Raw genomic sequence first — 26,476 nt, forward strand, 5'->3', positions numbered from 1 at the left:
GAGCCTCACAAATTCTGAACTCTTAAATGCTGTGCTCCAGAGGACAGCTACAGACTACAAATGTCTCCCTATGGGTGTGACTGATTGTAACCCGTTTTGGCTCAATTTTTATGATGTGCCTTTATGTGAATGTGATTTTATGTTCACTGAAAATGGAGAGATAGCATCTTGCAGATGCTAACAACACCCATGACAAGGCCAGATCTAAATGACAATAATTTGGGTTTTATAGTATAATTATAGATATCCCCTGAGTTACCTTCAGTCCCCTTGTGGTCTAATGCAAGATTCCCTCTTCTGTTCTTCTTGCTAATAAATTGTAATAACTGTTATTACAATCTTAACAAAAGACCAGTAATTTGTATATAGTGGAGTCACATCTTATGCAAGGGTAAGTTCTAAAATCAGTGTGTAAGGCGAAAATCATGTATAGTCAAAACTACCCTTGAAAATCCCTTAAATCGCCCATAAAGTACAGTATACTGTACATGGTTTTGTATATACAACCCTGTACAGTAATATGTATAAATGTATAATATATACAGTAATGTACAGTATATAATAAAGTGTACATATGCAAAATATAATTTTACAATACTGTATTTTTAATTACAGGGGGTCGTCAGGGCTTGATCCAGGAAACAGAGGTGACGGAGAGCTTGGGTGACGGAGAGCGAGTCGTAGACGAAATGGTTGGCTCTGGTTCAGCTCAAGAAGTTGATTGCGTAAGTTCATCTGCTGCTGGCTGTTTTTCCTTGAAAAACATGGTGATCGGCAACTGTCGCTGTTGTCTCTTGAGCTGCTCAAAGATTTCTTGATACGGTTTCAAATCGTCTGTAATACTCCATGTGATTTTGAGGCTTCGTTCCATAGAGGGATCATATTCAGAAATTAAATCATTCAAGTGTTTCGCTGCTTGGAACACTTCAGCAAATTTATGAAGATTCCAACTTGCTGGCTCTTCCTGTTTGTTGTCATCATCTTTGTCTTCTGTAGACAATTTTATCAGTTCCTCTAACTCTTCATTAGTCAATGTTTCTCTATGGCTCTCAATTAATTCTTCAATTTCTTCCTCAAGGATGTTGATGAAGCCATCACCACCCACTTGCCTGGCCACCTAAGCAATGCGTTTCACTTCTTTGTCAATGGTCGGGAAACCCTTAAAATCATTCACACATTCTTTCCATAGGTTCTGCCAACATGCATTGACTGTTTCAGGCTTGATTGCATCCATTGCCTGTTTAATATAAGTGATGAAATCAGCAGTGTTGAAGGACTTCCAACACTCCATCACATTAAGATTGGGATCAGCATCCATAGTGCTACATATCCGTGAGAATGTAAGCCTCGTGTACGTGGTCTTGAAACAGCAAATCACACCTTGGTCAAGAGGTTGGAGGATGGAGGTGGTATTGGGGGGGAGAAAGACGACTTCAATGTCATTATGTGCAAACCAGAGTGCCTCAGGGTGACCAGGAACATTGTCTACAATCAGCAACACTTTAAAGTCAAGTCCTTTCTCTTCGAGGTACCGCTTGACTTCCGGAATGAAACACTTGTGGAACCAATCCAGAAATAATGCTGCCGTCACCCAAGCCTTTTTATTTGATTGCCAGAACACAGGCAGAAGATTTTTGTTCTTGCCTTTTAGGGCACGGGGATTTGCAGCCCTGTAGAGCAAGCCCGGCTTTATTAAAATGCCCAGCCGCATTGCCACAAAACAACACAGTCACATGGTCTTTAGCTGCTTTGAAGCCAGGGGCTTGTCTTTCTGATTTCAAAATGTAAGTGCAGTTGGGCATTTTTTTCCAGAAGAGCCCAGTCTCATCAGCATTAAAAACTTGTTCCGGAAGATAGCCCTTTTCTTCTATGATTTTCTTTAATTGTTCGGGGTAGGCTTTTGCTGCCTCTTCATTTGCAGATGCAGCTTTACCAGTAGTCTGTACGTTTTTGAGGTTGAAGTGGTTCCTAAAACTGTTAAGCCAACCTTGGCTGGCTTTGAATTCCTTCTCATCAGAAGGCTATCCCTCTTCGGCAGCAGGTTTGAACAGCGCATAGAGGCTAAGAGCCTTTTCTCGCAACGTGTTGTCATCAATAGGCACACGTTTATGATTCATGACTTCCAGCCATAAGTGTAATGCCTTTTCAGTCTTCACTAAAGTCTTATCATGCACCTGGCTCATCACTTTAGCAGTTATTGGAGCACTTGATGCCACGGCTTGACGAATTTCTCTCTCTCTAATCTTGATGGCACAGAAGCTAGATTCGTTGTGGCCATATTTACGCGCCATGTTGGAGACCAACATACCGTCTCTCAATAAGTCCAACACAGCCAGTTTTGACTCCAGCGTTGGAACAGATCGCTGTTTCTTCAGCTGAGCACCAGAGGAAGTAGTTGGCTTGCGTTTAGGGGCCATGTTGTACAAAAAATACGTATCTTTAAACACTAGAATCATACTCAGCGCGGCGAGATGCTCACACTATGAGAGGCATGCTGGAACTGAGACTGACTGAGGGAACAGCAGATTCACGTCTCCCATCTCACGCTCACTCCGGGGCATAAGCTCATTGGGTGAAATCGCCCACACTACTTACAGGTATCTTGTTGTTTTTCTTTTTTTTGCCGAGTGCGTATAGTTGAATTCGTGTAAGTTAAATACGCATATGATGCGACTCGCCTGTATTGCACAAGTACCCAAACCATTATCAATTAAGAAATGTGGTTTGAAATGGTGGCCACAATTCCAAGACTTACAACTAATATTCTAGAATGTGTAAGATAAGAGCTTCTTACATATAAAAATATGTTACGTTTTCCATCAGTAAATTTCATAGAGTTCTATTCATAATAATTATTTACAATTCATAGTAGTAGGATTTTTTAATGAACATCAAGTGGAGTAGTACTGCTTGGCATCAAATGTTGGTAGCACAATATAATTCAGATCACAATTTTTTTTTATGACCAGCACCAGCTACTTAAAACTACCTGTGTATTATGTTGACAGATGTCTAAATTGGCTGTGATGCTCTTGGCACCTAAGCCATTATTATGTGGAATAACTGACCTTTTATTAATGCTTGGTTTAATTATTTGGGAAAGCAATGTATTATACGTGATTCTTAGAGAGAGAGTTTTTTAAAAACAGCTTGTTTAAATAATCTCATTCTCTCTCTGTGTGTGCATGCGTGAACCATATCACTCAAATGGTGATATTCAAGAGTTTATAGGTTTTACTGATGAAGATAACAATTCCTATTTGAAAGGACACTGACAAGAAAAAAACAAACATAAAAGCAACAAATCAAAACTAAAAATACCAAACATATTCTCCTTTGCCAAAATCTTTTCCCTTACTGGTTGCCCAACTTTCAATGTCCTATGTAAGGAAAGCCAATAATAATTTAAAAAAACAGCATAACATTTTCACAGGACTGTTGGGTGTTTCACTAGTAACCATGCTGCTAATAAGCTTTTTAAAAAAATAAAAATATAATCAAATATATTCTGGAATGGCAAATGAATGGAGGAGACAGGAAGTAGCCAAAGATGGACTGAGGAGAAAGAATGACTAAGATATGTTCAGGTAAATTTGTATAATTTAATAAACAAATTAAAAATAGTTGAGGAGTCAATAAAAGTACTATGTCCTGAAGTACAGGTGATTTGGCAAACTATTTATGCTTTGCTAAAATAATTTTTTATAATTCTACCTGAAACTCTTTTCACACCTGTTCCTTGGCTAGTTGTACTCTATTAATTATTATCCATTTACTGTAGAAAGCCCCAGCCCCAGTAGTCTGTGAAGGATGCTCACACCTGTGCAGAGGGCCAACATAAGACCTTTTGTTTTAATGGTACATAGATTCTGGACATCTCTATGAAGGAACAGGGCCCTAACAAGGCTGACTTAAGTAGCCCTGTGTGGCTCCAATAAGCTCCCTGCAACAGGAACAAGGACCAAAGACTCTAACAGAAGTAGGTCCTCTGACTCTACCCCTTTCCCTGCTGCAGGAGCCCTCTCTTTGCATTGTGTATGCACCCCCTGCACAGACACCTCTTGCACAGTGAGAACAGAATTTGTCTTTAAATGCCTATCATTTATTCAATATGTACATTAAGACGCAGATCCTACTCCCTTTGAAACTAAAAAATAAAAATATTCACACCATCTGATGCTGCAAAGTAACTGTGCCAACACATGTCCTCAGAAATTCTCTCTTTTTAATATATCTGTCCTGAGCAAAGAATGAACCAACAGATGAGGGAAGCGTAGTGAAAAAAAAATCTGAACAGTTTCTTAGTCACCCAGCTCATTCATGGCATTTAATGAAATACAACTTTCCAGATTCCCAGAGATATTATTTCATCTTAAAGAAAACTTACTTATTTTGTAATGTTTGTCTTCTGTGTTTGGAATGCAGTGGGGGAAAAATGCAAAAAAAACCCCAAAAATAAAGGAACCCAACATGAATGCCTGTTGCAATTCCATAACTACATGAACATTACATGGTTGCATGAACATTACATGGTTGCATGCCAAGTAAAGGTGGCTGGCCAGGGTAAAATAGGGTAGAATGTAAGAACAGAAGTGACAGCAGAAGAGGAGGAAATTTCAGGGTTTGGAGAGGATACTCTGCTACCTGGTAGCTTCTTGGTGCAATGTAAATTCAACAACAAAGACCATAAAACGACTTTAAAAATGAGATAATCCCCAGATGGATTTGGGTTCCCTATGGACCCCAAATAGACTGAATAATTTAGATAATTAAGGTTCAGGAAGGATGTTGGGTTTCTGGCCCTCTGAGAGGCAAGGCCAGATCACAGCTCTTGCATGGGGTGAGTGCTTAATGGCTGTACGTACCCCCTATCTAAAGTCCCCTTATTCTCCCCCAGCTGCCTATCCCTATGACCTGATCCCAAAGGACAGAACCCAGGAATGTGGAATCAGATCATATCCGGTGCTAAGTCTAGGAGCAGCCAAGACTGGGCACAGAACCCAAAGAGATTCTATGGTGAGGTACGACTCGTAGCCCATAGAAGCCACTGAGGAGCAGGAGGGCTCTCTGCCTGCTTCAGGGAAGGGGAACTGTGTTTTTCTGTGAAGCTAGGGAGATGGAAGGGGCCATGTGTTCAGAGGTATCAGGAGCAGGAAGGGACATCAAACGTCTGTTGATTATAGTAAGAAAAGTAAAGACACTGAAAACCAGAACAGTATATCAAGGACCTGATTTTCAGCTCTTGAATGCAGAACCCTAGGGAAGAATTTGCTTGTCTTAAAGAGTAGTTATATGTGACAGTATTTCTCTGCCATTTATAATGGTTATCCCTTTACAAATATTGAGGGCCAAGTGCACTGTTGCCCTGCACCTTGTGTGCCCATTTACACCATCACAATGACTGCCCTGCACCTTTAAGCGGGGAGAGGAGGGGTAATTTGGCTGGATTGCCGAGCGAACGGAACAGTGCTTTATGGGGGAATGAAAACTGTTGCAAAAGGGATCAGTGTGGTCGCTGATTCATCCCCTAGGAATGCAGAATTTAAAAGGGGCAGCTCTGGGCCTGAAGCCTCCCTTTTACACAGAGCAGTCTGAAGTAGGACCCATCCTCCCTCCCCTTTAGGTGGTAAAATACCAGGTTTGGTCTAGACCCGCTGTGAGCATAACGCTAGCTGCCCTGTTTTTAGGGGGGCTGGGAAGGAATTTTTCCCTTACCACTATATTGGTCTAGGTGCAGGGGGTTTTTTTGGTTTGTTTTTTTGTTTGTTTTTTAAAACCTTCCCCACAGCAGGTTCAGCCAGGGCTCTCTCTGTTCATGCATGGCATGATGGGCGGTAGGCTATATGACACAACTCATTATTTAAGTGTAGGGCGGATGTCCAGTGCAGGTATTTCATAGGAAAGGTATACAGTGACCAGATAAATGGCTTGGAAAAGGACTTAAAAAGAAGTGTTCATTAAAGGAATGAATGAGGAGTGGTTGGGGACTCCTATGATTGGTACAGCAGGGAGCCAACCCCCATTCTTATAGCCCACCTTAACCCTCCTATGAGGGGGATGGATGGTAAGTTCCTAGCAATGGATTTGCTGGAGGGACCTGGATGGATAAAGAGGGGGAGCTGGTAAAGCCCGCCAGGTAATTACAGAATAAACATGAGGTTACCTGCACTGTACACTTTTATCTGCTGGGTAGTCCCAGATATCTAATAATAAAGTTGCAGCCTGATTAAACCCATGTCAAATGTCTCCTGTCCTTCTTTGGAATAGCCAGACAATGAGCTGCACCACTGAGCTCTTAGCAGTTCTATAAAGGTCAGTACTTTGGAAGCTATACTTAAAAAAAGAAAACAGAGAAGCATCTTTTGTAACCAGGAGTATTAGATGCAAAAAAATAATCTTTTCTCTTTGAACAGTGGCTTCCAAACAGTGTTAAGGCCATTTTAAATAGCATTCCTATGGTACTACAATAATTGCATAGTGTTTAGGAGCTCTCTATGTGGAAGGACTTTTTAAAAAGTGAACTGTGACCAGGAAACATGCATGGAAGACTTTGTTTCCCCAAAGATAGAGGAGAGAGAATTTGGCACTGAATGTTTTTATAGACTAGTAGGGACTTACTTGAGACAAAGCAGCATCCCGCTCTTCTATCACTGCATTCATTTCCTCAGCTGTTATATTCTTTCTACGCTCCTTGGTCCTGTGTATTCGATCCACAATTATAGCTCCATTCTTCTGTATAGCTATCCCTGTGTCTGCATTGTTTATTCTGTTCAGTAATTCCTGTAATGTCTACCAACAGCATTATATGTTAGTCAGACATGAAGTTTTAATATATTTTATTTAATATAGGGTTTTAATTAATAGGCACATGTGAATTGTAAATTGACTGAGTGAAGTTATTGAATTTTCATATTGCAGCAAAGATGTACATTATTAGTGTGTCAATTCTTCTTTTTTCCCACATCTTAGTTCTTGAAACCCACTCAATTGAACTTAAGCCTCTAAGATATAAGACTGACATCAAGAAATCTCCTCAGAGAATGGCTTACCATGTCATTTTCTTCAGGGTTAATATTTTCTAGCCTAGAAAAAAGGGACACAGAAAGCCTGATCAGTAGCATTTCCTTAGTGCAGCAAAATGAGTTCGCTTTTTAAATCTTTAGAACCTCAAGTAATTTCATTCTACTAGTCTTTAGAGTCAACCATGACACTGAACATATTAAAGTGCCACCTGCTCGACTCCATCTTTCAATAATGCTCCATATCTTCAGCACTGACTTCAGACTGTTAAGTTATTAATGTTTACTGCTATATATGACTACAAGGATCAATTGTTCATATGTGCTTAGATGAAGAAAGTTCCCTAGTGATAGAAAGCACTGGTGCTCTTATTTTATTTATTTCTGGACTTACAACTTTAACCTGAAATTATATTCTTGTTGTCTTTATTGCACCTCAAAATGAAATGGGACAGTAGGTTTGTGGGGGTGGGGGAAGAAAGGGTTGTTTTAACAAAACGTAATTCTTCCCCTCCACCTAGGAGGACAAACATTATAGTTAAACCTTACTTAGAAATTTTGTTTTATCCTATCATAAAATATAGGAATTAATTTAAGCCTCCGGTGGTGCCCTTCCTTAATTCTGGAACAAAAATATTGAACTCTTTCTTTCCTTGTTTCGCTGGCACATTTACTCATATGTAAAGAAGCAATAAACAGTTTTACAGTTTTGCCGAACAACTACAATTGTGCTCTGCAATAACAATGAGTAATAGCACGAATTTCTGCACACAGAGGTGATTAAACAGGAAATTACACTTTTTTCTATAATAATTAAAAAGTTAATTATAATTAACATCTAAACATCTGATTATTTACAGAACATTTGGGGGTCCAAAATACAGAGATTAACACCTTGTTAAAAATAAGCTTAAACATTAAAGAAGTGCAGTCTCACCCAGTTCATGGATACTTAAGCAAGTGGTGGATCCAGCACATACTAAGTAGCTTAAGAAAAAGCAGTTCTGGCAGAGGCTGTAATGTAACATTTCAAAAACAGATACTGTAATCATCAAACTTCCAATGTCTGCCAAAGAACTAGGTATAATTTGTTCTGTGATGCTGTTGTCAGAGATCACCCTTCAAACATCCCTCTGCCACACAGCAATTGACAGTGTACTAACTCTGTGCCTTTGAATGCACTAGTCTTCATGACCCTAAATATGGTATAGCCTCTTATGCACACGAGGCTAGGAAATCAACCCATTCTTGCCATCTGACCTTTGACATTTAATACTAGTGCACTTACCTAGTATGGTAATTAGTGAATTTCCTCTGTGCTTTTTGATCAATTTGTACAAGTTCATAGTCAGACAAAGCCACCTGAATTCTTGTAATCAAGGGAAGCAATTCAGAAAGGAATGTTCTATTTCTGCTGTATAGTGGAACACATTTATTTGGGAGGTTCTGAGCAGATGGTATTCCCAGCATACCCCAAAACAGTAAACATGTGCTGAGTAGATTTGAACCTTATCTCTTTGATGAGATTTGACCTTATTAACAAGTTTACACACAAAATGTAAACTCCAGCCTGAACTGTCACTCCTAGCTTGGTTATCCCTAGAGTTCCTCCTTTAAAACAGATCAGTCCAAGTCCCTACATTCCTCTTACTAATGGGGCCATCGTCATTTCCAGAGCAGGCAAATGATCTACGCCTGCCACTGTGAGTCAGCAGGGTTCAACTGGCATCTCCCTATGTGTTCCAACACCTGCTAACAGGGTGGGTCAACAGTAGAACTCAGCCAACTAGAAGGAAAAAATGAGTATTATTACCCTTTGTGGGTAAGGCTACCTCCTAGATCTGATTTTGGGCCAGATTTATGGGCAGTGATACTTAAGAAACTTGTACAACTCAATTGACTAACAGAGCACACATTAAAGGCAGCCATACTATTGCAAAGGGATCTAGTTTTATTTTAACCCATTGGGCAACTGGCATTTCTCAGCTTTTTTCTCTAATATAATCATCAAGTATAAACAACAAAGCATGAATGCAAATTGCCAACTCTCAGTACCAAGAGGTTGAATACAAATGTAGAAAAGTAATGGGGAGCATTTCTGTCTGGAAAAACGCAGGTTGTTTACCATGTAAAAATCAGCAGCTCCACCAAGAAAAAATAGCAGAGTGTCCTGTGGCACCTTATAGACTAACAGATGTATTGGAGCATGAGCTGCATCCGACGAAGTGGGTATTCACCCACGAAAGCTCATGCTCCAATACGTCTGTTAGTCTATAAGGTGCCACAGGACTCTTTGCTGCTTTTACAGATCCAGACTAACACGTCTACCCCTCTGATACCAAGAAAAAAGTTTATAAGGGAAGCTTCATGAGAATAGTTTTTTCTAATTAAGTCTTTCCTACCAGTTATCTCTGATACAGAAACCACATTTACTCTAGGGGATTAGAGTAAGAAAAAATGCCTATTGCTTCAGCTAATAAAAATACCCAAAGAGAGGCAGATATCCATTTTGCCCCAGAGAAAAGAAACAGTTAATGAGGTTTCCTACTAAAGTCAAATATTTAAAAAGTAGCAACTAAGTACAATGCAAAATCTATTGAATTTACTTTATGTGGTACAAACTTACAGATACTATACTTGCTACTGTGAAATACTGTCTGTTCGCAGTGATACAACATATTATGGGGCTGAACTCAAGTTGCAGCACAATTTCCAGAATTGCAAACATTTGGAACAATACTCAATTTTCATTCTGCAAAGAAGGACCAATTCTAGGGCTCATACTGGGGAAACAGAGCCAGATATATCATCCTGATATTCTTTACCTGCCTGATACATGGAGCCCTTTAGTGGCTTCATACAAACAGACATGCTTAGGGCTTTCTCTGGCTCCCTGGAGCAATGGTTCCCAACCTTTTTCTGTTAGAACACCTCTCTTCTGCCAGTTCAGCAGATGTCATCTTCCCTTTCTCTCCGGCTATTTTCTCTTACTACTTCTTTTCTCAGATGCTTCCCTCCCCACACATACTTCTTATCGCTCTTTTCTGTATACTTTTTCTTTATTTCCCTTTTTAACTTATTGCTCTTTCATATGTGCTTTGCTTGCTCTTCTTCCCTTATGCCCCCATACCCTCCTTCTTTCTAGTACTCTGTTCCCCTTCCCCATATCCCCTTGCACCAGCAGGGTGACCAGACAGCAAGTGTGAAAAATTGGGACAGGGTGTGTGTGGTAATAGGAGCCTATACAAGAAAAAGACCCAAAAATCGGGACTGTCCCTATAAAATCAGGACATCTGGTCACCCTATGCACCAGAAGCCTTTATGCTGCTGTTGTGAGAGTTGTCTGTTGGTGAAACCCAGGCTGAACAAGAGCCATGAAAGGAGTAAATCTGCTGCCTGAGCCTGACACTTGGAACTATACAAAGCTGCTCTTGCAGCGTGCTCCATTAGAGTCCACAACAGAAGCAAAGAGGGAAGGGGAATGGCTTACAAGAAGCTAACTACTGTTTTATCTTCAGATACAGCAGCACATTTGCAGAGAGAAAGAGTGAGTGTGTATTGGGGAGCATCTGGGTCCTGCATCTTTCCACACTAAACCTCTGCATTCATAACAGTGTAAGAATGGCCATACTGCATCAGACCAATGGTCCATTGAGCCCACTCTCCCATCTTCTGACAGTGGCCAGTGCCAGATGCTTCGGAGGAGTGAACAGAACAGGGCAATTTATTGAGGGATCCAGCCTCTTTCATCGTGTCCCAGCTTCTGGCAGTCGAGGTCCAGGGACATCCAGAGCATGGTGTTGTGCCTTTAGTCTGAACCTCTATTATGGTGTTTTTAAGAAGTTTCCATACAGCTTGCAGGGATTTCATTCATGACTTTAATTTCCTCCTCATTTTTGTGTAGTTCCTCTTTTTGAAGTTAAATGCTACTGTGGTGGGTTTCTTTGGTATTTTCCACCCTACAGAGATATTAAGTTTAATTACACTATAGTTGCTATTACTAAGCGATTCAGCTACATTCACCTCTTGGACCAGACCTTGTGTGCCACTTAGGACTAACTCAAGAATTGTTTCTCCCCTGTGGGTTCCAAGAATAGCTGTTCCAAGAAGCAGTCATTAATGGTGTCTGGAAATTTTATCTCTATATCCTGTCCTGAGGTGACATGTACCCAGTTAATATACGGATAGTTGAAATTCCCCATTATTATTGAGTTTTCTGTTTTTGTAGCCTCTCTGATCTCCCTAAGCATTTCCCAAACGCTGTCACCATCCTGGTCAGGTGGTCAGTAGTATTTTTCTACTGCTATACTCATATTAATCCAGCATGAAATTGAGATTCTATGGAATAGTTTGATTAATTTAAGATTTTTTACTACATTTGACTCTATGCTTTCCTTCACATATAATGTCATTCCCTCACCAGCATTACCTACTCTATCATTCCACTGGCACACTCTGTGGTTGGAAACACTAGACGGGTTTGCTCACTAGAGCTGGCATTTTTTGACATAATGTTTTTTCACTGGAAAAAAGCGGATTTGTCTAAATGTATCGGTTTCAATAAAACTTTTGTTGGGATGGGTCCAGAATGCAGTTTCTGGTCAGACATACACACACACCCAATAGTAGTTAGAGCACTCTCCTGGGATGCAGGAGACTCAGGTTCAAGTCCCTGTTCTGCCTCTGGAAACAGTAGAGGAAGAGAGAAAGATAAAAAAAGGATAAAAAATACAAAGGAAAAGAGAAAGAGAATGAGAAATTGAAATAGTTCTTCCTAAATTAAGAATGACTTTTGCATAAAAAAGGAGTAGGAGAGTAATGCACATAATTTTTTTCGCACTTCCACTGTAATTAGTAGATATTTTGCTAAAAGAAATGTCTAGTGGACACAAAGATTCAATTGATTTCCTATACAGTGCAACTTCTGACCGACAACCTTGTACTCCATGTGATGAACCCCCTGTATGAAATGTCACACTTCCTTGATTTATCTCTGAATAAATCAATAGTGGATCTTTTTCTTTCTTTCTTTTTTTTCTTTTCTATCTTTTCTTTTCTTTTTTTTTCCCAACCAGAATCATTCACCTTGTTCTCCATCTGGGGAGAAAAACATGACCTCGTTTGATCATTTTTTTTTAAACCTACACATACAGCTGGAATATTGAGACTATTGCTGTCCTCTTACATTCTATCACATTGAAATTCATGTTAAGATTTACCACATATTCACTTTTGAGTTCTATCAGGTTTCCCTTGGCTTCCAATAAACAGCCATCTTTTTACACATAGCAGAAAAAAAATACATACTCTTTAAGAGACTGCTCCAAATGCTTGGCTCGAAGAAGTGCTTCATCTCGCTCTTCATTGGCTAACCTAAGTCTAGCCATGACAGCTTCATCACGTTCTCGTTGAGCAGTATAAACTTCTTCCACGAGTGCTGCAAAAACGACCAGCGTGTTTAGCACAGCTTTAGTTGTATCTTTACATGGGGCCCTATCTAATGCCTATTGAAATCAATGTTTTTTCCACTCACTTCAGTGTCCTTTGGATCAGGTTGTGACTGTACTTCCTATACAAAACATTTGTTAATGTAAAGATACCATAACAAGATTTTGTTTTACAGTTTTGAGAATATCAAAGCATTATTGCTAGTTAACATACCTAGAGGAACAAGGAAGAGACAAGGTGTCAAGATTGACCTTCAAACTCATCACACAGAACAAGGAAACCATCACTTGTGTGAAGCAGTGACTCCGAATACAAAGCTAATTCCTGATGCTCACATTCATATCAGACCCCTTCTCTTACAGCAAGACATCAGATTAAGAGAAAGGATCTCCTGAAGTTGCTTTAACACCACACTTTAACCAGCCCCAAAGTGGTGCACAATTTAGCTCTTGCATGGTGCCTCTCTGGTATTACAAAGATAACATGGTCAGCATCCCTCTCTCCCTGTCAAGCCTTTACTTTATTGTTAATATATCATTCTATTATCTATTAAAGCATTCAGGAACCTTTGAGCATTAGGTGCCAATAAACTAAGATTTACTGTTAGTTTGCTCCCAAGGACAGAAACCTTCAAGTCATTCTTCACACTGGGCTTACTTTTTCTTCCTACATCTCCCTTGTCAACATGGCTAACACCATCTCTGGTTCACTGTCAGAATCCCTACCTCAACCCTGCTTCTGCTAAAATCTTTATTCACACACTTTCATCATTCCCACTCTCTAATATTGCAGAGCTCTCTTTGCAGTCATCCTAAATCCCTATTCTCAACTTCAAGGCACTCAGGATGCTGCAGTGAGACTACTTTTATTCCAAGAAGAAGGACTATATCCTCTACCATTGGCACTGGAATTGAATCTCCAAATTCAAATCAAAATTTATTCCCCTGGGTTTCAAAGTTCTCCATGGGCCCCTTTCACTCTAATGAACTAATCTTTAATTCACATAGTTCTTCTGCACCCAACTCTGATGCCTCCAAATGCTGGCATGTTTTCCAGTATTCTCAAGATTCTGCTGAGTCAAAGGCTATTGCATTTGTACTTCCCCCTCTATCTGGAATTCCCTCCCATTCTCTGAGTCATGGATGAGTCATTTCCTTTCTTCAAGTCTCACCTTAAATAGATCCTATTCACTTTAGCCTAGAGCCAACTCTGCTGCTTTTTCTATTTTAGTTTCTTTTTTCCTGCTTCACCTTTGTACATTATTATTATGTCTGCATTAAAGTGGCTCATCCAATTTAGTATAAAGCTCTTTACCATACTATGTAAAATTGTAATTACATTTTATAATACACTTTTTGCTTACTACTGTATGTATATCATTGGTACCAAATAAATACATTTAAAAATATTTACAGAAAATATTCAAAAGACAAACTAGCAATAAAATGTCACTGTAGTCAAAAGTACCATAACAAACTGTTGCTCATGACTAAATTTTGTTGAGAAAATACCCCATGATGAAATGTAATTTTATTAGTTATTTTTCAGAAGTTTTAATATATACATACAGATATATTCAAATACAATGAGAAAGAAAATAGCAAGACTATGGATTTAACAATATCACAGCATGAAATATTCATAGATAAATACTTCTGAGTGTTACAAGATAAATAATTCCTTAACAACCTCCCACTACAAAACTAAAAAAGGGGAGAAGCATCAGATGCCTAATCTACCTGGATTCAATTGTAATACTCATATGAAAGACCAAACATCTTCATAGTTGGCTCTTATGTCTCCATAGATTAATGTCAGTTTTTCCAAGAGGGCGGTGTTGGTTTGGTCAGTTAGCCAATCAAAGAATGCAAGGGGAAGAAGCTGATATCCATTTTCATAAAATGACTCTTTTGGTCACTATAAGTGCTGCAGCAATTCATTTCCTGGCATTACTCGAACAGGGAATATCTAGAATGCCCAAAACACAGAGGCTTGACATAGTGGAAACTCTTACCCTGGTCACCTTAGATAGAGTATCACAAGTGCCACGCTTTCTACAGTTCTGCCTACTGTGACATTAGGACTGTTCAATAAATGAAGTTATTTGAAGGGTTAACCACAAGAATATCAAAACATTTGGATGCAAATGTAGTCTATACAGTGAATACCCTTTAGCTTGCAGATTTCTTGACCCCTTCCACAAGCAGCTTTGGCAGCTGAGAGATGTAGTTCACTGGGGGAAGGTGTGGAAGAATGAATCCTGACAGATTATCTAGAAAGGAATTCTGGGTATGAAATACTTCTGTCACTCCTGTAGCAGAACCAGAAGCATTACTGGGAAGTGGATGAAAGGAGGAAGAAAGATGTTATTTTTGTGCTTCTGAGGGTAGGGCAAAAGGGCCAGTCTAATAGGCTGGATGAAGGAGAATGGGGACAGCTACACAAGTTGCTTCTAGGGGTACGGTCTACCCTTTTGTTCACTATTGAAGAGGAGCCCTCTACTCAGTCACAGAAGATATTGTGTTTCTCGCAGGAAAATAATTTCTGTGTCATAAGAAAAAACACACCCGATTGTCCAAGAATATTCTGCCCAGATTTGGAGCATCCATCAAATACTCATTTCGATATCTTCAACCTGAATATTGTTTGGTGGCGAGAGGAAAAGAATTTTTCTGCTGCAGATGGATGTTCAGTTTGGGAGGGACACAACACCAGAAGCTACCTGCCTCTTTGTGAGACAATATCCTTGCTACTGTGCAAGGGATAAAGTTAGGTGGATGGGTGGAGCATTGAGCTCCAGAACTACACACGTGATTTGGAGATAAAAGAATTAGTAGCACATGCAAAGAATGATTCTCACATCTGGACAGCTGTATGGCACAGATAATGCACTGTGTCCTTACACCTATCAGGTTCCCAAAGGGTCATAAGATTTCTGAAATTTGTGATGGCATCATGGTGCCAACTGACGAGGCCTACATAACAGCCTTTGTGTCTCAGCAGCGCCTGGGTAAGCTGCAACAAAACTGCTATGTCCCAGATAGATCTAGGATATACAGGTTGGTTAATTTGGCATGGCATTATCTGTCTATACCATAATGTGTCTGTTTATCCTGGAGCGGAATTCCACAATTCTCCCACTTTTAGCCCATGCCCTGGCCCACAGTATCCTGTGTAACAACTGTGCTAACTCAGCAGTCTGATTGGCTTCAGGATCTGCTGTTCTTCCCTTTGGGGGTTTGTGACCAGCGGTATATAGTGACCAGATAGCCTTCTTAAACCAAAGTACTGGTTATTTTAACTGTAGGAACAAAGCATTTAGATAAAAAAGATTTTAAAACAACAAACAGAATCTGCACGCCTATCTTACCTAAAGGCTTACCATCCCATGATGGTAACCTTTTCAGGCCTAACTTCTTCAGACCTGCCAGCAGGGTCCATGTAGTTCAGTCAGGTTCCTCCAAAGAACTTTCTCCCCTTCTCTCCCTTCCTCCCCTGAGAGAGAGACCCTTTTAAACTGACATAGTTCTTTTCATCTCCAGTATTCCTGGGCCTTTTCCTGTCCTGGTATTGTCTCTTAACAATCCTCAAATGTTTGTGTAGATGTGGCTTGTCTTGAACCATTTCAGATCCCTATTAAACTAAACCAATATATTCATACAGTAAACATCCCAATAACCACGTCAACATACAGTATTAATACATTATTACAGAGCAGCTCCAAATCTGTCACAAGTGGGTTTTTTTAAAGTAATACAACATTTTAACCTTTTTTTATTAAAAGAAAAGTTATTTGGAAAGTCAAAGAAAAAGCATGTATAAGGCTGGCTAGCCTATCCAAGCCAAAACAGAGATGGACTCTTAGCAGCAGGCACCCTGAGAAACCAGAAAAAAATGTGTTACAAGGTAAATCCTTGAAATCAGCAGAGTTCTTGCTGAACTCACTTGGCTGGTTGTAGAAGCCTTATCTGCCATCTGCCAGATTCCTCTGCTGGCCAGATCATCTACTGATTCTACATACATATCTTCATGTTCAACATGTACATTCATTTCTGACAGTATCTGACCATTTTTAGTATTCATAAATGTAAAAAGTTCTAACATTATATCAATATTTCTTTTAAAAAATCCTTTCATTTCATACAGGGTGTAATTATTACGGTAGCTAAATGGGCTGAGAAATTTATTTTCACAGCAATAGTCAACATTTTAAAGAGTTATTGATATGTCATGTATAGAAGTACAGTCCCACTCCTACAAGCTACTTGGAAAAGGCAGACTCTTGCAGCTGCACAGAGCCCTACTGAGTTCAGGAGAGCTGTAGGACTGGAGCATAAGGCTAATTCTTCAAAGTTACTAATGAAGAGAAACACCCAACTGCAAAAAAAAAAAAAAGATTATCTCCCACCCAGTATCAAGCTCATATTTAAAGATAAATAAGCAAAAAAGGATTTTTCATAGAGCTACCCCTGCATGAATGTGTAAGGAATGTGGAGCAGGGGACAAGGTATGCCTTCCCTCCCCTCAACTCCAGTGGAGGATTGAGCTAATCTCAGTCCTTGTGATCCTATGGGGACTAGGACTGAATGACACTAGTCACCCCACAGATGGCCAGGAGGAGCCATGGCCACACCCACTCCAGGGGCAAGGCACACTGAACCCTCATATGCTGTTGCGGTGGCTATGCTACCTGTGTCCACTGGAGAATTCTGGGAAGCATTATGTCATTAATGAGCGCTGACACATATCTAAGTGGCTTATACTTATCACCTTCCTTTATTGAAAACAGCTCTATAAATAAGGACCAAAAGAGTGAACAGAAAAAAGAGAGTATTATTATATAATTTAGCATTCTGTTACAGAAAAATACCACTATCAACAATACCACAACTTTACTTTTCTATATAGCATCTTTCAACTGCAAGGATCTCAAAATGCTTTACAAACTTTATGAAGAAATCATCACCCACTGAAACAGCCACCTCTGGACTGAAATAGAACATCTGTTTAACAGCGCCACATTTTTATGCTATATTTAGGACAGGATCTGAAGCATGAGAGTCCAAATAAAACACCATGGGAGATATTTGGTAGAAAGAATGCAATTATCCAGGTTGGAACATCAGGATCCACAGCCCTATCTATGCTTATGAAAAGTGTCATGGGATTGTGAATGAACATAATCAGGTTCTTATGTCCACTACAAAAGATGGCACTTCCAGCAGCACAATAGCTGATAGTTCCATGCTAGCACACTAATTCAGTGCCTGACTCTTAAGAAATGAGAACCAGCTACTCAATCACCAATTCCACCCTCCTGGGTTTTCCTTGGAAGCCTGCCATCGAAGTACCAACCAACCCTCCCCTGTTTATCTTGAGACCTGACCAACAAGAATAAAATTTTGTATACAATTCCCTGCCCCTTGAAATATGATACATGAACTGAATATATATATTCAGGCATTAAGTTAAAACGAAGACTTGTTTTTTAGCAATAGCATGTATATCTCAGGACATGCAAGGGTTAATAGAGGTTATTCCTACAATGTTAGATAAAATTCACATATTGAAAAAAACCACCTCAGACTGTTATCCAATGCTTACTAAAAGTGTACTTGAAATATATTTATATATTACATTTAATAGCTAAATTTTATCTGCTCTGGAATAATTTAATAACATCTTTGTCTTTGTAACCAAAAAACCTATTATAATGGAGCTCTTTATTTAAAAATGATCATTATGCTAAGCCCATCAACTCTAAAACATTTTTAGTTTTTAGTAAAGAAAACAACTGTAAACAGACAGCTTTGGGGAGGTAGATAGCTACTACAAAGTTCACTTAGAAAATCAATATAGCATTTTAGTTGGAATTTGCTCATTAAACACCCACAGCTCTAATGCAAATTATGATGGAATGAATAAAGCAAATACATATGCTTCTTTCTTTTTATTAAATGTAAAATCTGCTGTTAATTGCTTCTGGTATGTCATATAAACTTTTCTCCTTAACTATTAAATGGAAGCTTTTACAAAAGTCATTAGAGAGTCTCTTTCTTTGACTTGTATAAATTTCAATATTTGTTCAGTAAAGGTTCACAGCAGTTAAATTACATTAACAAATATTATTAGCTACTATGTAAGCCAACTAAGTAAAATACTTATATTGCAGGTAAAACAAATCATTGGGTGTTTACAATAATATTTGGATATGCCCATTTTTAAACAAGCTTATCAAATATCCTGTAATTCTTAGTCAAATGAGAAAGACTCAAAGTAGATTTTTTCCCCAAATACTCAAATTTGTTTAGTAAGCTAATTGTTTTCTAATATGGGTGAAAGTAAATATGAAGAAGATGAACCATACCAAGTATGAGTTTACTGAGTCAAAGTAGTGTACATATTTTCTTAGTTAAACCTGATTCTGTTGGCAAACCTGTCTTCCACACTTTTTAAACTACCTTTAAAATACAGTAGTAGCAAGAGAGCGTGTTAGAAATCATTCTAGTTTAAACATTAGTTCATGATTCTCCAAACAACAGAACTTTGGGGGAAGGGAGGGAATACGTTTCCCAGGAAAGAAGACTGTTTGCTGATTTCCTAGAGGTCATCTGTGTAAATAGAAAAGCTGAATAGGAAAGGCAAGAAAGAAGAAATTGTTAGGATTTAAAACATCTACCTCAGCAGAAATCACTTAACATTACTCCTATCAAAAAATGAAAAAGCCAGAATAAAGGCAAGACCTTATAACAAAAAGATGAGATCACTATCCACAGTACTATCTCAGAAGATATAATAAATATTACAGCACTGTAAGGATTGACTTTCAGAATAATTCCCTGTTACGAAATATACTAATATTTTGGAACTTTATAAGGTGTTTTAAAAACTAAGTAATAAAATTCTGCCTTATGCATATATGTGTGTGTGTGTATGTCTCTCTCAGAAAAAAAGCTCTAAGAAGTACTGCAAGGATTTATTTGTTTGTTAGTATTTTGTTACTAACTCTAGTTTGATTGTTTATTGGGCATTTTCATGGAATAAGAGTGGCAAAAGCAACTTGCTGTTAATAATATATTGGTGGATGATATGAGGGTTCTTTCGGTTTTGGATTTAGTATTCAAGATTAGTGGTTGTTGAACTCTGCATGACCTCGGCTTTTCTTTAGAGTTGGTTTTGGAATTATCACAGTACTTGTAATGGTTATGCATAGTATGTATTTTTAATGTTATGGTCACTGCTGGGGGTAACAGGGTACATTTTTATGAAGAAATGCTTTGAGTTTCCGTAGTTAAAATTTTTCAGAACTAACTGAAAATAAAATATTTCTAAGTCTTTTTTACTATATGATTTGACTAATACTTCATATAGCTCTATAGAGAGTTAAGATTTAGTTTGTGGGAAAACAAAGTAAATGATGTATTTTCTATTTCCCTCTCCCCACTGAACATATATTAAAGTGAAAGTAAAATACAAGAAACCACACTTGGTAAAGTCATACTTTGAATGTAAGATTCCTGTAATGGGTCTCTATTCTGCTAAGTTGTTTCTATGAAGGATCTGTCAGCTGAAATGTATCCTATGGAATGGGTGTAAATGGTTTTGGGGTTTTTTGTGTTTGCTTGTTTTTGGAAGGAGGGCAAGCGTGGGGAAAGAAAGGAGAAAAACAGGGAAGACGTTCACTAAGAACCACCTTCCTTTTCACCGTTGCAGCCTCCTCCAGCATTGGGGTGCCCTGTCCTTCTGGGCAGAGAAGGCTTTGGAGCCTGTCTATGCCATTTCTAGATAGGCCGGTACTACTGATATTTGTTTAAAAAGACTTGCCAAAACTCAATTTCCATTAAAAAATATTTTCTTTATTCATTTATTTTAGAAATCAAAATAAACTGACAGATTTTTTTCAAGTTTGGGTCTAGTCATTAACACAGTTCTTATTTTAGAAATTGAACTTATAATAGTCAAATAAACTGAAACAGAGTAATTACATTACTGTGACTGTCATTAAAATCTACTATTAATCAGCCTCCTCACACACATTGCAAAATGCTGATAATCCCTGGACATGTTCTGAACCTAAAGGCCCTGTTCTACTCTCATTGAACTCAATGGCAAAACTCCCATGTCTTACTTTTTTTTTTTTTAAATGGTGTGTAATATTCTGCTATGAAATGGACACCTGACCAGGTTCTTTATTGCAATTTTGAAAATTACCATTAATTTATTTTAAATTTTGTCATGTAACTAATAGTTAGAAGCACATTGCTGATGAGCAAAAATTGCAAAGCATTTTTGACTGGTCTATACTAGGAGTTACCGACTACAAGCTATTTACATATAAATGTGACTCTGTAGATAAAGCAATCTGTACAAACACAGATAGAAGCACTGACACTTTTATTGCTTTGTGTTTGCTATATGTATTTAGTTTGTTGTATTCATCTGCTCCTAAATTTCCAATGCTGTAAACACACTGATTTAACTAAATGGCTAAAACGATTTAGTTGGCAGTTATCAAATGTGACTCTGTACCATGGTTTCACTGTGTACTCAGATCCAATTCAGTGAAAAAAGAAAAAAGAATTTTTGTGGGTTTAGATACCGACTCTCCACAGGACTTGCCTAACCTGGCTCTTGTGAAAGCTAATCCTTGTACAACTTTAACCCCTCTGCTTTCAACATACTGAATTCCACACAGCTGACTTTTCAAAAACTGCACAGCAATCTTGTTCAGCCTTTTTCTGTGAATAACTGTTGATTCCTGAATAGCTTTATTTAATTATTTTAATGGAAAAAGGATTGGTAAGCAACATGGGTACGTATACAAATGTAAGCACATTATCGTCATGTTTGTGTGTTATACTTCAACAACTATAGTGGGTTTAGTCCATGTTATTCCTTAAAAAGAAGATGAATTGAAGTCCATTCTTTTGTGTATAAAGGAAAAACAGTTCTTATATTTACGGTTTACTTGGCATCATGGAGCAAAAACTCACTAACTGGGCCTTATCTGAAATAAATGCGGGATTTATTTTTACATAAAAGCAAAACTGTATATGGCTTAATAACTAAAATACTGAACTTGTTCCATCCAATCAAATTTTATACTTTAGATAGTTGTGACCTCTATATTGTTTTTGCACTATTGATATTTCTGATCATTTCAAAGTAAACTTTAAAGTGAAACATACATTATGTTGCCAACGGTTCTTCATCAGAGTTGCAAGGAAAAATCTACATTGTCTGTTCTTTCAACAGCTCAGTGTACTTTCCCATCCTCATAACTCGAACACTATTGTCTTTTTAAAGATTTTACTATTAATAAAGACACATTTTGATAAAACATTTAGAAAGTGGGTTTGGATAATGGAACAGTAATGACAAGAAAACCAAGAAATAATTATATATACTGTATACACAGTGAATAATTATACACAGAGAGCTGAATAATTAGTGAAAGTATATGCATTACATACTTTTTAAAAATGTAGAATGTCATACGTATTTAGGTTTATAAACATAAGGGTTGGGAACTAGTGAGTTCTTTTGGCTAAAGCCCAATATTGGCCTTATTTCAGTTTAATTGGAAGAGGATCTTGAATTCATCTTCTCCATGAGTTATCAGGAACCTGGATTTCTCTTTGTACCAAAGGTTAATAAGAAATGTGTCTGCAAAAGTCAAACAGCATTAAATACCAAAAACTGATTATTATTCCACAGGAGTTGTTCTGTCATTCATAATCTCTCCATGCTCCAACCTTCCTCAGCTAATCTTTAATGGATGACATGCAAGAAAGAAAAATAACTAACACCTAAAAAGGGGACTCTAAAGCAAGCTTTTAAAGAAATGGAAAATACTTTTCTCAGTGCTAGAAATAACCCCCACTGGCACTTAATTAGTGAAAAGACCACTTAAGTAAGAGGAAATAAGTAATGTTAAATTAAACTTTAACTTCAGCCTTGCATCCTATTGGATGATTTGTTTGCTTCAATTTTGCTGTTTGAACTGTTGCACATTTATTCAGTAATTATAATTTTTTCAAGTAAATTTAGGACATTTTAAATAATGCTCTCCACTTCATTATGTTCATTCTCTATACCACATCTGAGTATTCCAAAGAACTGCACAAACATTAATACACAATATTAAGTACTTGAACAGACTAAAAGAAAAAAAGTTGTACTGTATTGTAGCTCCATAACTACTGTGGGTTTTTTTGAGACAGAGACACAGACAAACATATAAAGCTGCAAAACAGGTATAACTGTAAGTGATATAGAACACAAACAGGAGATAATAGATTGAGAAAAAGGTGGGACTTTTACTTTTTTATTTTTAAAAACAGAGAAAGATAGGAAGAATCTCCAAAACAGTTCACAATTTGCATAAAACATAGCAATGTAACTGGGTGACTTTCTATAATATTTTAAACATTCATACAGCAAAATTCACCAACCAATCTTTTTCTAATACATTCATATGTAAACACAAAAACAGATGTTCCTTAATTATCTACTGGATTTTTAATAACAAAATAATATCCTGCTTCAAATTCAGGGATCTCAAAGCACTTGTCTCATAACTTACAGTGCTCTAGAGCTGTGAAAAATTTTACTTTCACAGTATGAGTCTCCTATTTTAAGAACACTGCTACAGTCAAAAACTTGATGTAAGCATTAAATACTTGCCAAGCTATTTTATTTTTGTATCAGATTCTGAATTCATTTTTTTAAATTCATAAGCACAGTCCAAGTAATGACCAAGGTTGGGACTTTCAAAGGCTTCTTTGAAAATCCCAGCCTAACATTAGTTTTCTGTCCCAGCCAGTACACTGGATATGGATCTCTTTACTACACTCCTGTTCCTCTCCTCTCACCACCAACTTTCTCTCCCCCAAGATTGGTACAAATTATTTTCTGCTGCTGTTTCACAATTTCTGAATTCATGATGATAACTGAGGGCAGGTCTACGCTAGAAGCGCTACATCGGCGCAGCTGCTGTAGGGCATCTGGTGAGGATGCTCTATGCCGACAGGAGTGTGCTCTCCCTTCAGCATAATTACTCCACCTCCGTGAGAGGCGGAAGCTATACTGGCAGAAGAGCATCTCCCGCTGACATAGGGCTGGTGCGGATAGTGCTTATGTTGCTGTAACTTCTGTCACTCAGGGGGTATCTTTTTCACACCCTGGGCAATGTAATTAGTTTGACTTAAGTGGTAGCGTAGACCTGCCCTTAGTTTCGATTGTGCATTGTGGGGGGAGGGGAAGGGAACAGATTTTCCACTAATAAAAACTAACCAAAAAAGAGAATTACATTACTGTAAATTTTGTCAATTAATAGCAATTCTAGTGCAATTGTCATTTAAAAGGTATATAGAGCAATTTTTTTCCAGTGGCAACATAGCTAAATGAAATATAGTGGGTGAAATCCTGAGCTCACTGAAATCAATAGAATTATAGAATCATAGACTTTAAGGTCAGAAGGGACCATTATGATTGTCTAGTCTGACCTCCTGAAAACGCAGGCCAAAGAATCTCACCTACCCACTCCTGTATCAAACCCCTAACCTATGTCTGAGCTACTGAAGTCCTCAAATCATGGTTTAAAGACTTCAAGGTGCAGAGAATCCTCCAGCAAGTGACCCATGCCTCACACTGCAGAGGAAGGTGAAAAACCCCAGGGCCCCTGCCAATCTGCCCTGGAGGAAAATTCCTTCCCGACCCCAAATATGGCGATAAGCTAAACCCTGAGCATGTGGGAAAGACTCACCAGCCAGCACCCAGGAAAGAATTCTCTGTAGTAACTCAGATCCCACCCCATCTAACATCCCACCACAGGCCTTTGGGCATATTTACCGCTAATAGTCAAAGATCAATTAATTGCCAAAATTAGGGTATCCCATCATACATCCCCTCCATAAACTTATCAAGCTTAGTCTTGAAGCCAGATATGTCTTTTGCCCCCACTGCTCCCCTTGGAAGGCTGTTCCAGAACTTCACTCCTCTGATGGTTAGAAACCTTTGTCTAATTTCAAGTCTAAACTTCCCAATGGCCAATTTATATCCATTTGTTCTTGTGTCCACATTGGTACTGAGCTTAAATAATTCCTCTCCCTCCCTGGTATTTATTCCTCTGATATATTTATAGAGAGCAATCATATCTCCCCTCAGCCTTCTTTTGGTTAGGAGTGTTCTAGGAGTTTTGCCATTGACTTCAATTAGGCCAAGATTTCAACCATTAACTCTAATGGGCTGGCAGTGTTTATCTGAAACACTTCACCACATTAGCCAGTGTTAATACAGCTGGAAAAGAGATAAGTAGGTTTGGCTGATTCACTGCGGCATATGTCTAGTTACCCTATGTAGATATAAGAGAGGGGGAGTGGCTCTCAGAAATAGAGGGTCTTCTAAGGTGGTGATGGAGGAACCCTTGCAGCAACCAAGGTTTCATCAGCTCTTTAATTGTATCTTGTTTTGTTTGTTAATAAAGCTGAGCTCCATGAAGGGGGTGACTTTAGACTTTACGAGTTCGTAGAGCAGGTTGGGAATGCTGCCTGCTAATGTTAACCAAGTGAGGCAATGTGTCCAAGTAAATAGCTAAAACCAGAACAGAAAGTAACAACACAACCAGCCATGCCTCACACATCCACCAGTAGTTAATTCCTTCATCAGTAACTCTCCAAAAAAACCCAATAAACCAACATTTTCAAAAGAAGTTTGTCTTCACAAAATCTAAAATTGTGCATCAACACTGTAGTTATATTACAAGGTTTTGATGACGTATTAAAACACAAATGAAAGGCTAGTGGTAATTTCCTATCTGTTTATCATATTTCTCCATGTCCTTCCTTATAGCCATTGTTTGGGGTGACATACAAGTCCTTCTACAAGCAAAATGATTGCTATGTCACTCCCTTAGTAAAGCTGTGTAATCCTGCTTTGTTGACCTACCATGATATTTCATTAATTCACATTTCAGAAAAACAATTCCAACCCTATCAACACAACAAATACAGGTTGTGATGTTTCAGGCTGCATAGTCAGGACTTGGAGAAACTAGGTTACCAAGTAAAAAGTTCCCAGTCTACATCCTCCTCCTTTGCCAACCTAGATAACAGGAATGCCAAAGTGGCACCCAAGAAATGTGTTGGCCTATTTCTTTGAGAGGGAGGGAAAATTATTTACATGACCTAATGGAATGTAGGAACAGACCACTCCTTGTCCAAAATGCACTAGATAGAGCAGATAACCTGGAAGCCTTCTTACAGCTGGTCAAAATAGCCAGAGTCATTTTTTAGAATCAGTATGCTGATCACTTGCTTAATCAGCATGGTTGGATTGCCTCTTTTGGAAAGTACGAGTTCAGAGATGTGACTTTTCCACCTCTCCTCACCCTGAAGGAATTTTCTCCTCTTCAGGGTCATTGATCCACGTCTCATCTCCCATATCCAAGTGAGGAGGCTAATCTACTGTGAGAGAAAAGATATTTTTGTGCTTGAGAGAGACTGTATTGGCCATGAGAGTGTATTGAGCAACCGTGAGATGCAATGAGCCTGAAGCTCTGACCAGAAACTTGAGAACAGACATCACTGGTGCCATTCTTGGTCATCGGTCTCATTCTGCATACTTCAACCCCTTATATTGCAGCGTGACATTGTGTCACTAAGTAACACTTTGTGGCAGTGACATAGCCCTACTAAAATAAAGAGCCTGCAAGACTCTACTTTCTATATAGCAAATATACCTAGAGCACAAAACCAGTGAAGGAGCAACCCTCAAAGGTCTGGTGCTTTAGGAAGTTTTTACAAACCCTTCAACTAGACCCTGCAACTCTCCCTTACACACAACTGCTCCTTCCTGCTAGCAGACACTGGTTGCTCCCTATATATCTATTTGTTTCTTCTTGGGGAAGGTCTAGTGGGCTATCATCCTCGTTCAGACTGAGATCCATTCCCTCCTCTCACACCTTTGAAGGGATATTCACCTTCTGTCTCCCCAGCTCTTCTTTGTAG

General features: G+C 38.5%; 1 protein-coding gene across 7 annotated transcripts in view; it reads right to left on the reverse strand.

Annotated features, from left to right (window-relative positions):
- MIPOL1 (mirror-image polydactyly 1) overlaps positions 1–26,476 on the reverse strand; it is a 298,337-nt gene that overhangs the window by 182,694 nt on the left and 89,167 nt on the right. For all 7 annotated transcript variants that reach the window (XM_045014792.1, XM_045014790.1, XM_045014793.1 and 4 more), the window contains 3 exons: positions 12,327–12,456; positions 7,050–7,083; positions 6,619–6,789 (listed from right to left, as the gene is read on the reverse strand). In XM_045014792.1, coding sequence (XP_044870727.1) covers positions 6,619–6,789; positions 7,050–7,083; positions 12,327–12,456 — 335 coding nt within the window. The remainder of the gene's footprint in view (positions 1–6,618; positions 6,790–7,049; positions 7,084–12,326; positions 12,457–26,476) is intronic.

The sequence above is a fragment of the Mauremys mutica genome, chromosome 4 (assembly GCF_020497125.1).
Source record: "Mauremys mutica isolate MM-2020 ecotype Southern chromosome 4, ASM2049712v1, whole genome shotgun sequence".
In the NCBI taxonomy this organism is placed as follows: Eukaryota; Metazoa; Chordata; order Testudines; family Geoemydidae; genus Mauremys; species Mauremys mutica.